We start from the raw sequence: 12,094 nt of genomic DNA, 5'->3' as shown, positions 1-12,094 counted from the left end.
ATTGCGACCTTGAAGCAAGGTCATTCAGTCTCTGCTGCAGACACTGCAATTCTGCGGGGCTGCATCACACTGGTGCAGAGTCTGCATTATCATCCCGTTGGAGGCGAAACCGGTCATGCTATAGTCATTAGATTCAGTTTAATTTTTTTAACAAAAAAAAAAAAAAAGGGTTAGTTGCAAACAATTTATGTTTTGAGACCCACTGCGTTGTAATGCTCTATAAGTACAACGCGTGTTACTTTTGACAGCGAGTCGTCGCCTCGGATATGTGTTCAGGCCGAGGTGGAGGAACAGGCTAAACTGTGAATGCCAGCTGGGGTCCCCCAGGGTGCTCCTTACAGCAGGTCCTGACCTCAGACAGGTGTCAGCTGATCGGCTACATAAATACCAAGACGCCATTGTGCCTGACACACAAATAGCATTGGGCACTGCATCCGTGAGTCATGGATAACATAACTGATATAGAGAACAGTCTCCACCTATTCTATCAACACATTGATAGTAGATTGAATACACAGCGGGTTTGAGGATTTTGACTATAGTCAAATTAAAGAACATGGTCTTGTTTCAATTAGCTGAACAATCTGAGACTTAATGTGTATAAAGGGGGAACATCCTAAAACTGGGCATTACATATTATACTGATTATCAATACTATGGTAAAAGGTCTAGAAATATGGACTCAGATCATCATGGCTTGATAAGGCCATCAGGTTACATTTGATGGAGTTTCACTCCACTGAAATGACTAATGCCATGAGTGCAAAGAGGTTTTGTTAAAGAGGTCTCATCTCAATGAGTGCAAAGTGTCCATTTGGTGAATTGTAGAAAATGTCCCCCTGATAGAACCGTTCCAGGATCTGTCTCTAAACGACCTGATCTCTGCAGTCTGTGTTTCTGTCATAACACTTGGGGCGTGCAGACCTGTGTTGTATATACATTTATATGGTGGATTTTCCCTTTAACTGCAGGTCAGGAGTGTCGCCTACATCAGCACTACGAACACCAACCAGTATTCTCCCTCTAGTGGCAGCACGCGGGGAACTGCAGCGGTGGAACTGATGACGTTATAGCAGCTGAGTGTGTGTCCTCCAGGAAAAGGTCACCCACTGCCACAGCACATCATCACTGCCTGCTGACTTCCGGATCGCAATGCCAGAACGCTGCCTTTACTTTTTACATATCCTGCAGTAAAGTGTCAGATTTCTAAAGGGCACTTGGTTTTTGCTCCTTTGAAACACTTCGCTTACTCACCATAATATTCTGCTTACTCATCAGCAAAATGCAAAGTGCAATTTGTCTCTAAATTCATTGAGGCACCAACAAACGAACGCAAGTTCCGCCAAAAAACCTTGTATGAATGTATGATGCATATTAGTCTTGCACTCTCAGAGGGAGGGAGACGTGTCAGTGTGCCATCTGCTGGTTGTGTTGAAGGAGAATTAAAAAAATCTGCATTCATTTACTTAGCGAGGGAGAGGGGGGGTAATCATAAATGACCATCAACTCCAACTTTTATGCATCCGATATTTTGTGCTAATCAACTTTTCTCTGGAAAATAAAACACAGACAACAAAAGAACTGCAGAGACCGTTTGTCCTTGGTGCCATTTTCAGATTGAAACACCAAGGTAGAGTTTCCTGCAGAGTATCACTTACATGGATCAACTGAGGAGCGACAGCGCATGCTAAAAGGTCCATATTGACAACCTGAAGGGCATTTATACAGTCCATCCATAATACGGTACTGTATGTATGCTGCTCAAATCCCGCAGCACGTCCCGCCTGTCTCCACCAACCCCGGAGCCTCTCTACAGGGATCATTTAAGCCGCATGAGTGTTTTCATCCTCACCCCCGTCTCTGTGCACCAAGTAAGGCCTGTGTTTCTGTTTACTGACAAAGCCATGACAAATGCAAAGCGTCATTTAGAAACACATGATATTGCCTGGAATCAGTTTAAAGCCTGGTTGGTTTCTCTCTGCAGCGGCGTCTGCACTAGGAGTGTCGGTCGGTTGAGGCTGTCAGGCTGAAATATTTCGACAACCATTAGACGGATTTCCTATTCCTACTTTCATGGTTTCTGGAGGGGGAATTCTCGTGTGTTCGGTGATCTCTTGACCTTTCCTCTGGCGCCATCTTCAGGTCAGGCATGGCTGTAGTGTAGACTCTTCATGTTCTTAGACTTAAATGAGTTTTTGTCTGAATATAACAGCTATTATATCATTTTTAAATAATAGCCCGCCAAATTAGTAAGGACAGTTAAACTTGTGCCAATTTTGGTGTTTTTTAGACACTATATTGATAGAATTATATAACAAGTAGTGGATTTGACATTTTATATGATGACAAGGTTTCATAAGGCAAGTTTATTTGTATAGCACATTTCAACAAGGCAATTCAAAGTGCTTCACATAAAACCATTAAAAAAGCATTAAAACATAATGCAAAAGAAAACAAGATTTAAAAACAATTCATTAAAACATTAAAAACTGTAAAAAAGCAAGAAATATAATAAAAGTGGCAGTGCAGTTAGAGAAATAAAATGCAGTAGTGAGATGCAGAAATTGATTGATATCCTTGAATCTTGTTCAATTAAAGGCAACAGCAAACAGAAAAGTCTTCAATCTGTATCTAAAGGAGCTGAGGGTCTCTGAGGGTCTCTGAGGGTCTGTGAGGGTCTCAGCAGACCTGCAGTTTTCAGGGACCTTGTTCCAGATGTGTGGAGAAGAAGACCTGAACGCTGCTTCACCGTGTTTAGTTCTGACTCTTGGAACAGGAAGTAGACCCGTCCCAGTCGACCTGAGGGATCGGGATGGTTCATAAGGTCGCAGCAGATCACAAATGTATTTAGGCCCCAAACCATTCAGTGCTTTATAAACCAGCAGCAGGATTTTAAAAGCCATGAGCAAAGACCTCAGAACTGGAGTGATGTGATCCACTTTCCTGGTCTTAGTGAGGACTCAAGCTGCAGCTTTCTTTCTGATTGACTTTTTACAGAGACCTGTGAACGCACCGTTACAGTCTTCAAGTCTACTGAAGATAAACGTATGGACGAGTTTCTCCAAATCCTGTTGAGACATAAGTCCTCTAATCCTTGATATATTCTTCAGGTGATAGTCGGCTGATGTTGTAATTGTCTTGATATGGCAGTTCAGGTTACGGTCTGAGAAGCTCACGCTGCCACCAACAGATGTAGGACATTTTCTATGTGTGACTGACGGATTCTATGACCTGGTTTTCTGCAGAATATATATATACATAGAGAGAGAGAGAGAGATCTATATATTTATATATATATTCTATATTAAATATGGGACACATATAGTAACCAGATCCTTGTTTGGTCTCTGGGAAACACACATCGTGATTCAGCTCTCCCTTATGCTCAGCTTTGTCAGACATGTTGACCTACTATTTCATATATGGCATGCCATACTTGGTGCACCAGGGCACTAACCCAACACGTGACGGATACAAAATATGTTTGTTCAACAGATTGCCATGTTTCCCAGAACAACAGCATCTCTAAAAATCAAGAGTACAGTACTTTAAAGATGCAATGCAGCTTTCCCTTTTGAAGAAAAACCCAAATGTTCATTACATATATGCAGGACAGTAAGATGAATGCGTTTTGGCCATCTACAAATATTATGGTTGTACACAGTATTTAAAAACACGTTTTATAACATACCAAAGATGTACAATACCCGTTTACTTGGATTCAAGAGTATCCGTCTCAGACCCACGCTACCTCTCTTCAACATGAGCGTCACACTGCTGTGGCAACTTTCTGAACACATAGTGTTTTGGGGGGGACTTTTCGTGTTTCTTGCACTTATTCTCTGATTATTTAAAGGTAGGGAACCCTCATGTTAAGAGAGTGGTAGTGCATTTCTGTCTTGGCCCAGTAGAGAGCAGTAACTCCTCAGAAAGTAATGGGAGCATTGGCCTTCATCATCTTTGGTTGAGGTATACACACTCGCATGCTAAGAGCATTAAATGCAAGCCATGGCCACGGCTTCTGCTGCATGTTTTCATCTTGTCTGTAAGTAAGCAGTATATACAAATAAATTGCTACATTGACAACTCCTTGGTCAGAACATGAACATGTCTCATATCTCTCAGGGCGATACTTGTGCAAGCGGTGGAGTTTCTGTATACAGCTTCAATCTTAAGGCTTCACTGGGAGAGCTGGAACTGGTGGTGGGTTTCCTTTGGGCTCCTTCTTGTCACGGCCGTTGATTTTGGGGCTTCTCTGAGGAACGGGTCTTCTTTGACGTCTCCTCTTGGGCGGCCGAGAGCGTGCACAGTTGGTTTGTGATTTATCCAGCAGAGGATCCAAATGTAGTTTACCACTCTGGGCATCTGAGGACTCATCAATGAAGGCGAGGTTCTCCCCAAAGTGGTCCAGAGGCTGAGACAGGTTGGGATCTGGAGGAGTCTCCTCCTTTTCAGGCTCTGCAGTTTTTTCTCCAGGCACTCGCTCTGTCTGAGTGACCTGAGAGTCTGTTTCTGATCCAGACCCCGATTCATTAGAAGAGGAGGAAGAGGAGTAAGATCCAGACTCGGTCTGACTATCACGTTGCTCTTCTTTCCCCTCAGTGGCCCCGTTAGGCGACACAGTGTGACCGTTGCGAGGGCCGTGGCGATGCTTTCGCCGACGCCGTTTGAAGGGGTCATCGATTTTTCCTGGAATTCGAAAATCCACCGACATATTATGGATGTTTTGAGTCCAATCAGTGGCGTGGGCTCGGAGCTCCTCCATCTGAGAGAAGGGGATACAACCAGAGAGGATGGAAGGGAAGTGGCAGAGACATGACATGATAACAACAGACACGAGTGGAGAAGTACCTCAGCTCTGGTCTTCTTAGATAGAACCCGAAGCCATTTACCAATCATTGTCAGGATTGATGCAAAGTAGGCCAGACCCAGCAAGATCCAGAACCACACCAAAGGCTTGTACCAGTGGTCACTCCCCGCATTTCCTGAATCCCCTTTGAGAAGATACAAAGACGCAGTATGCAGTAGCAGTGTGTAAAGGCAACACATTCATTCACCCATTCGTCTTTTTTGTTTACAGAAACACATTTAAGATATTTCATCTCTTACAAGAAAGTAATGCTCAAATATTTATGAGGCAAATGAAAATTGTTTGTGCTAAGTGAAATGAATGCATCACAACTGACATATATCAATGGATGGCTAATTAAGTCATGCTCATACTCATCTACCGATCAATAAATTCATCGAAAAAGCAAAACGATGTAAAAGGAAGCGAAACAAATAAGATTGAAACAAATAAGACTACAAAAGAAACTACGTTTTTACTTCAGCTGCTTTGCACAAGCAGTAGATATTGATTGATTTGTGTATTAAATGATATCCAGTGAAGACCAGTTTGGCTTTCAAGCAATGTAAAAACAAAGGCTCTCGCAAGAGCCAGCGTTTGGTTTGTCCGTTCAGGGCTACTGTAGGAACATGGCGGTGCAACGCGGCAGAATCCATAACTTCTTGAGTAGATAACAAAGACACAACAATTCCTACTTTCAGGTGATTACATTGAAAACGTAGTTATGAATATTGTATTCCATTTCCGCTAATAGATAATAATAAAGACTGGTGCTTTAAATAAGGAATCTGAACATTTCTGGGACTAGTTTGTGGTTGCGTCTTATCTCTCTCTCTTTCTTTCTCTTTTCTTAAATGCAGTTATAGGACAGGTGTCTAAATACATACACATTATGTTAGAATGGGAACATAACATAAATGTGTTGTATGTAAACATGCCTTCCAAGCCTAATGGTAAAGTCTCCCCTTTGTCATTTCAGAGTCTGCACACCACTGCCAGCTATGTTAAGAAATACGTGGGTGATCGATTACTGATATATACCTGCAACATAGTCTCCAAACCCCACTGTTGTCAGGGTGATAACGACAAAGTAGGCCGACTCCAGAAGAGTCCAACCCTCCACCTCTTTGAAAACCAGGATAGGCACAGCGACAAAGAGCAGGCAACCCATAAGGATGGACAGGACGGCGGAGATCACCCGCACAATGGTTGGACTAACACGCCATTTCTGTCAGCAGGTCGAAACAACACAGTGGCATGAGACAAATAAAGCAAAGTGCATGTGCAGTGCAAGCAAAGAAGACATTGGAAGCTCTGTTAAGGGTCTGACCCGGAAGAGAGTCTCTATTTTGGCAACAGCTTTCCTCAGCCAAGTACCCAGATGGTCTCCGACTCCAGCGAGCAGGATACCAAACATCGGGATTCCCACCAGGGCGTAGAAAATACAGAACAGCTGCCCTCCTTCCGTCTTGGGGGAGATGTTTCCAAAGCCTGAACATGTGGGGTGAGAGGTGGAAGATCAGCCGATTTGAGGACACAAAATGTAAAGGTCAAGAATGTAATGATGTTGGCAGGCTAAATGCTCCTATTGGACACCCACCGATGGTTGTGATTATGGTCCCTGAGAAAAAAAAGGCACTGGCCAGATCCCATTGGCTGACGAAGGTGAAGTTGCTGTTAGGATCCACACCTGCACCGACGGCCTCCACTACTTCCTGGGGTAGTAAAGTGGAGAATGGAAGAGTTTAGTGGTTAGTTATTACTATTAGCACACACGATTAATTTCTGAAAGTTTAAAAGGCACAAACACGGGTGTGAGTTTCTTTTGATTATCCAATTAAATAGTCCAGTAATGTTGGCAATGATGTAGAAAATGCACTGTCATGGCATCAGCAGCTGGCAGTCAGTGTCAAAGACTGGTGATGTACGACTGTGACGGCTCCATTCTGTCCCGAGGGTATCGAACCACTTCCAGCACAGATTCCTGATCTAATTATCAATTTTCTGTCTGTTGGTGCTTGAAGACATTTGTTAACTCAAAGCTGTTCAATTCAAAGCTGAGTATGATGACGTTGTGATTGAACGTGGTCTCTGCAGACATTATTACTTATACTTATAGTTTACAATCCCAGAGACAGGGCTGTGTCTGGTAGATGCTGCCTATTGGGCTGACTCTGCATGCGTCTGTCCCAACTCATTTGGGATAATGGATTCATTTCCATTGTTTTACAACTGCGCATTTACTTGAATTGCTGAAGCTCTTAATTAGTGCAAGCATGGCCAAACTAACATAGCGCATCTTGAGTTGTGAAATTAGCTGAACATCACTAAACCTGACTTTTACTCAAAAGTTGAGAAGAGATTGAAGTAGGAAGGAACCTGTTGAAACATCAGCTGACATTGGTTTAGTGAAACCTGACCACAGTGCTTGTTGAGCTGAAAAACATCTGAAGAATGACTTTGTAACAGCTGCCTGGTTCACTCATGAACGGGACGACTTCCATTTGTTCTTCTGACAGCACCTAACAATAGATACAATAAATGTTTATCATATTCGTGTATTGCTGTTACTACAATAATGTGGACAAATTGCATGGGAACCCTTCGTTTTAGAAAGCCACCAGATGTTTCGTATTAAGGGATTATATATGAATAAATTGTGCAACATACATAGACATAAATTAAACAATATCTTTGGTATGAAATAATTTGAACTCAACTTATTATAAGATATTATTAAACCATTTTTATTTTTGTAAAAACAGAGTTTCACAGGAGTGCATTTATATTTTAGAGTATAGATTTGACTTTTAAATGCCCTTTTTCCTTTCATCTATATAGCAAAGCTGTGCACGCATCCTACCTGGCTGGCTAACTTGCTAAGAAAGACAATGTCATGAGCTGTGAACATTAGCTGGTTAACTCAGAGTTACAGCTGCAGCATTTTGAATCTAAATGTTCCTCAGAGAAAGACAAACAACTAACACTAGAAACTGTTAACAGCTAGCTCGTTAGCCGGCTAGGTTGGTACCATTAGCAGCCTTGGTAGGCTAATGCTAAGGCGTACAAAGATGAAGGGGTTTACTTTGCGTACTGTGTTTATTTACAGCAGGAGCATTGTTATTGTTCTACCTGACGGGAGCGAATTGGCTATTGTCTGGTGAGCTAGTTTCAGAGAGGCAAAACGGTTTGCCTGGGATTGTCTGAAAGGTAAAGTATAAAAAATGCATTTTAAATAACAATGTCTATAACTAAATATAAATTAACTATACAATCCAGTTATCATTAAAATAATTGATGAAATATAATTTAATATATTAATAATGGTTTTTCATTTATGTATTTTAAAACAATGTATTTATTTTCATATGGAACACTTTCCATCCTAATATTATGAACTGTGATAAATGTCCTCATTATCCTTCCTGTCTTTTTTTAAAATTAAACCAGTAAACTCCAGATCTCTTATCATCATCCTCTAAATAATCCAAAAACAAAATGTGACTACCTCGGTTACATCTGTCATGTCCTTCAGTCCCTTTAACCGTTTTGCAATTGGTTAAAACAGTGATAAACCTTCAAGGACAAACATCTCAGGATCACAGCTTGTGCCATGGTTGCCAACATGGCTCTTAAGGCTCAGCTTTCATGCACTTGCACACACATGCTAGAGCTGACCCATCCTAGCTGCTCAGACACCTGTTATCAGACCCACAGTCGACAATGCTGCTCCACGGCTCCAAAACACTGAACAAGTCTGAAGGGTCAACATGAAGATCCACAACACTGATTCAGTGCCATACGTTACATTTTCAATTCAAACAAGTGAATATAAAATGTGAAGCAGTCAGGCCAAAATGTATTTGTAGCCAGATATGGGCTGTCTCTAAGTTTTAGAACCTGTTGGTAGATAGTGAGTAAGAAGGGTAAACGTACACACACAAAAATCTCACCACACCATAATAATACATAATACTAAAGAACATATTCCATAAAATTATCAGTTTGACTCATGGCAATTAAAGGAAGGAAATACTGTGGCGTTATTTTGTCCATCATAAGTTGTGTTTATAATACTTTTCAGTGGCTCCCAACCCAGATTAAATCTATGCTGTCATGAGAAGATCTGCTGTACCTCTATAAGGGTCTGTAGGTCGTCTGGGCCCATGCAGGTGAAGTTCAACAAGAACTCCCGCCGTGTGTTCTGCAGCTGCATGTGCTTGCCCTCCTCTCGCGGAGCCTCCAACGAGCGGAACACCACAGCTCCCAGCACCAAGTAGAGAAGCACCCCCGTGAGGATGCCGAGCAGGGTGGAGCAGCGCATGGCTGCACCTCGACTCAGTGCGAACGCAGGCTGCTGTTTCCCTTTGCCGGCCTCGGCGCTGGTGTGGCTGGGATCCCAGCTGCCGCAGCTAAAACATTAGCAACCACACGCACACAAAGGGTTCAAGCTGGAAACAGCGCCTGACTGCAACGCAGGCGGTTTGGCACATGAGGCATTAAGTGGACTCAGGCCTCACCACACGCTGACACACTGTAAATGAAACATCCTCCATAAAATGCCATGCAGCCACCTGACCTGCCTGACACTTTGAACGGATTTGGCTGCATGAGTTAAGAAAAAAACATGTGATCCACGTCATGAATACAAGATGCAGCCGTAATAGTTGAGCTTCTACCTATCAATCCGCCTCAGTTGCCCACGCCTTCGTCTTTTCAAGTCCTTGTCACCAGGCCTGAGGATGGTGTCCCTGGATCCGTAACCACTGGGGAGCCCATCCACCTCGCACTCTGAGGGAGGGGACACTATAGATAGAAGCAGAGGCACATATTTCCACGTGCTATTCAGCATTCACAGCATTTATACGTCGATAATTTTGAACTAGACAAGAACAGCGATACGTTCACTTTCTCCCAAAAGCTGTCAGTAGTGAGGGTAATCCTCCGTGACAGGCAACAACAAGGTGAAGCGGTAAGGCGTGGCAGCGTCACACACAGAGTCCCTCACGTTCTGGTACAGAATCCACCTGTTGTTGCCTTTTTCTTGATGGTTACACATTATCTGTAGCCATCTTCTAATCATGTGCATCATGTAAAGCCTTTAGATTGTGATGAGAGACGGTTCAGCTTGGTTACATTCCAGCCACACCTTTGTAGAGTCAGGGGGGAGAAAACAACTGCAGGAGATGTATCTCCTTTAGGTGATGGAGATCAGCAGCTGCAGAATACATATAAAGTGCAGGCATACCTCCAAATACATCAGAATGGACTTCAGAGATTGTTGTATCTTTGGAGAAGCAGAAGCTTGAGATGTCCAGAAAGGAAACCTGATAAAACTGATAGATGTGTCCAACACTCCCTTTGTCCCCAAATTTCAGAAATGATTTGAGAGTGAAAGATTTTTATCATTTGGACCAGTAAACCTGCCATTTCCAATTCCCTCTGCATCGCTGGACTGCAAACCAGAACAATAAAACCAGCTACCGTCTCCTTAAGTTCGGTAGCTGCAGCTCTTAAAAATAGAGCAATAAACTGTTACAGGGTGACAGCAAAATATACACTTCTCTCCACAATTTTACAGCTGCTGGGAATACACAACAAGACTGTCCACTGACCAAATTCAGCCAGAAGTTAACAGAGTAACTCATACCTATATTGGTAAGATTCGTATAAATGTCTGGTTCTTATATAAATGCAGGGTATATATCGGCACATAAGGAGACCAACACAACGATACATGTGTGATTGTCCACGTAACAATATACTAACATTATAGTAGTTCATCAATTACTTAGAGATTATCCACTTTTCAACACCAAATACATTATTAAAGCATGTTGTTGCCTAATAAGACATTTAAAAGCAGCAGTTATATGTTATACCTACCACAGACAACACAGAAAGCCAGACAGATAATACACCACTAGACCGAAGGACATTGTTATATAGCTTGCATTAAGTGCTCTACGGCTATGTCTCGGTTACAGAGACATAGCCGTAGTAATCCCGCTTTTTACCACTTAGGGTCCCTGCTGGTCCGTAAAGATGTATGATACCGGAGAGTCCAGCCCATGTGTGCTTACCTCAAAATGAAGGATCGTAAGAATCCAGAGAACCAGTCGCCTCACGCATAGTGTTTCATGAGTTCAGGCAGCCGCATACAGGGAGGTGTGTGTGTGTGCGTGTGTGTGTGTGTGTGTGTGTGTGTGTGTGTGTGTGTGTGTGTGTGTGTGTGTGGAGGGATGCTGTTGCTGAGGACTAAAAAGAAGAAAAAGATACTCAATCTTGCTGACTTTAGATAGAGTGTGAGAGAGTGAATTAAGAGGGAGGAGAGAGCGCAGCACAGATGACGGGGGAGATGATGATGCAGTCAAGTTTTGGATCTATTCAGTTTCTTCTGACTTCAGTTAGATCAGTTATTATTATGCAGTACGTAAATATCTAATTCATTTATGACATGAGCACATCATGCAGCTTCCTTACGTAGAATTTTTCATATTCCATAGTTCCTTCTGTGTTTAACTGAATGTCCAATGCAGTAGAGGCCGGAGTCATATCAATACTTCTCTGGGATTAATGTTTGAGATTCATTGAGATCTGCCAACTCTGCAGACTGAAACCAAGCTCAGCCACCCTTCACTCTCAATGTCCCATCTTCAACACAATCTGCTTGACAGAACTGCTGCTGCTCTCTTTCGGTGTGTGTGTGTGTGTGTGTGTGTGCGGGGATACGGTTTCTCAGGCAGATGTTCCTATGTTACTGTAAATGTGTAAGGTTATTATTCCAGGATGCCTAACAATATCAGGCAAAAGGACTGTTGATGAAACCATAGCCTTTCTACTGACTCAGGTTTACATTGTCCCTTTTCAAACTAAAAATAAATTAAATGAAATCCTCTTGTCACTATTACATGTAATAATCAGCCTAATCATACAGTAGTATAGTTTGAATAACTGCAGGGAGTTTGAGGCTTCACTTCACCGTCCCGTACTGTGAACTGCAGCCTGTTCATAATAGTTTGACAAAAATAGTTTCAGCAGAGTTGAACAAAACAAAGAGTCTCTTGTCAGGCTTCTTTGAGCGAAATGCTACTATCAGCATGCTAACATGCTGATGCAAAGGAGGAAGCCTGCAAACCTCTTAGCTAAACCTGTTAGCATGCTAACATGTGCTAATTGATAATATTCTTCATATAAGCTATACAACTAAATATATCATATATACAGTATATCATATAAAATGTT

At 42.3% G+C, this 12,094-nt stretch overlaps 1 protein-coding gene across 1 annotated transcript; it reads right to left on the bottom strand.

The window, feature by feature from the left end:
- Positions 1-4,171: 4,171 nt before the first annotated feature.
- LOC117742886 (potassium channel subfamily K member 4) lies at positions 4,172-9,173 on the bottom strand. Its single transcript, XM_034550535.1, has 6 exons — positions 8,985-9,173; positions 6,450-6,564; positions 6,180-6,340; positions 5,891-6,077; positions 4,852-4,994; positions 4,172-4,765 (listed from the first exon to the last, which is right to left on the bottom strand). Exons 1-6 carry the CDS (start codon positions 9,171-9,173, stop codon positions 4,172-4,174), a joined length of 1,389 nt encoding a protein of 462 aa, XP_034406426.1.
- Between the last annotated feature and the right edge of the window lie 2,921 nt (positions 9,174-12,094).

Source organism: Cyclopterus lumpus, chromosome 14 (assembly GCF_009769545.1).
Source record: "Cyclopterus lumpus isolate fCycLum1 chromosome 14, fCycLum1.pri, whole genome shotgun sequence".
NCBI lineage: Eukaryota > Metazoa > Chordata > Actinopteri > Perciformes > Cyclopteridae > Cyclopterus > Cyclopterus lumpus.
The sequence above is the reverse complement of the archived record's forward strand: the minus strand, read 5'-3'. Positions and strand labels throughout refer to the sequence as shown.

What these genes read in the sequence shown, in the direction of transcription:
- LOC117742886 (XM_034550535.1), bottom strand. Translation starts at nt 9,173, where the DNA reads ATGCGCTGCTCCACCCTGCTCGGCATCCTCACGGGGGTGCTTCTCTAC. An exon ending in ACCTACAGACCCTTATAGAG is followed by an intron (nt 6,565 to 8,984) that starts GTACAGCAGATC and finishes TTACTACCCCAG; the next exon opens with GAAGTAGTGGAGGCCGTCGG. An exon ending in AAATAGAGACTCTCTTCCGG is followed by an intron (nt 6,078 to 6,179) that starts GTCAGACCCTTA and finishes ACCTGCTGACAG; the next exon opens with AAATGGCGTGTTAGTCCAAC.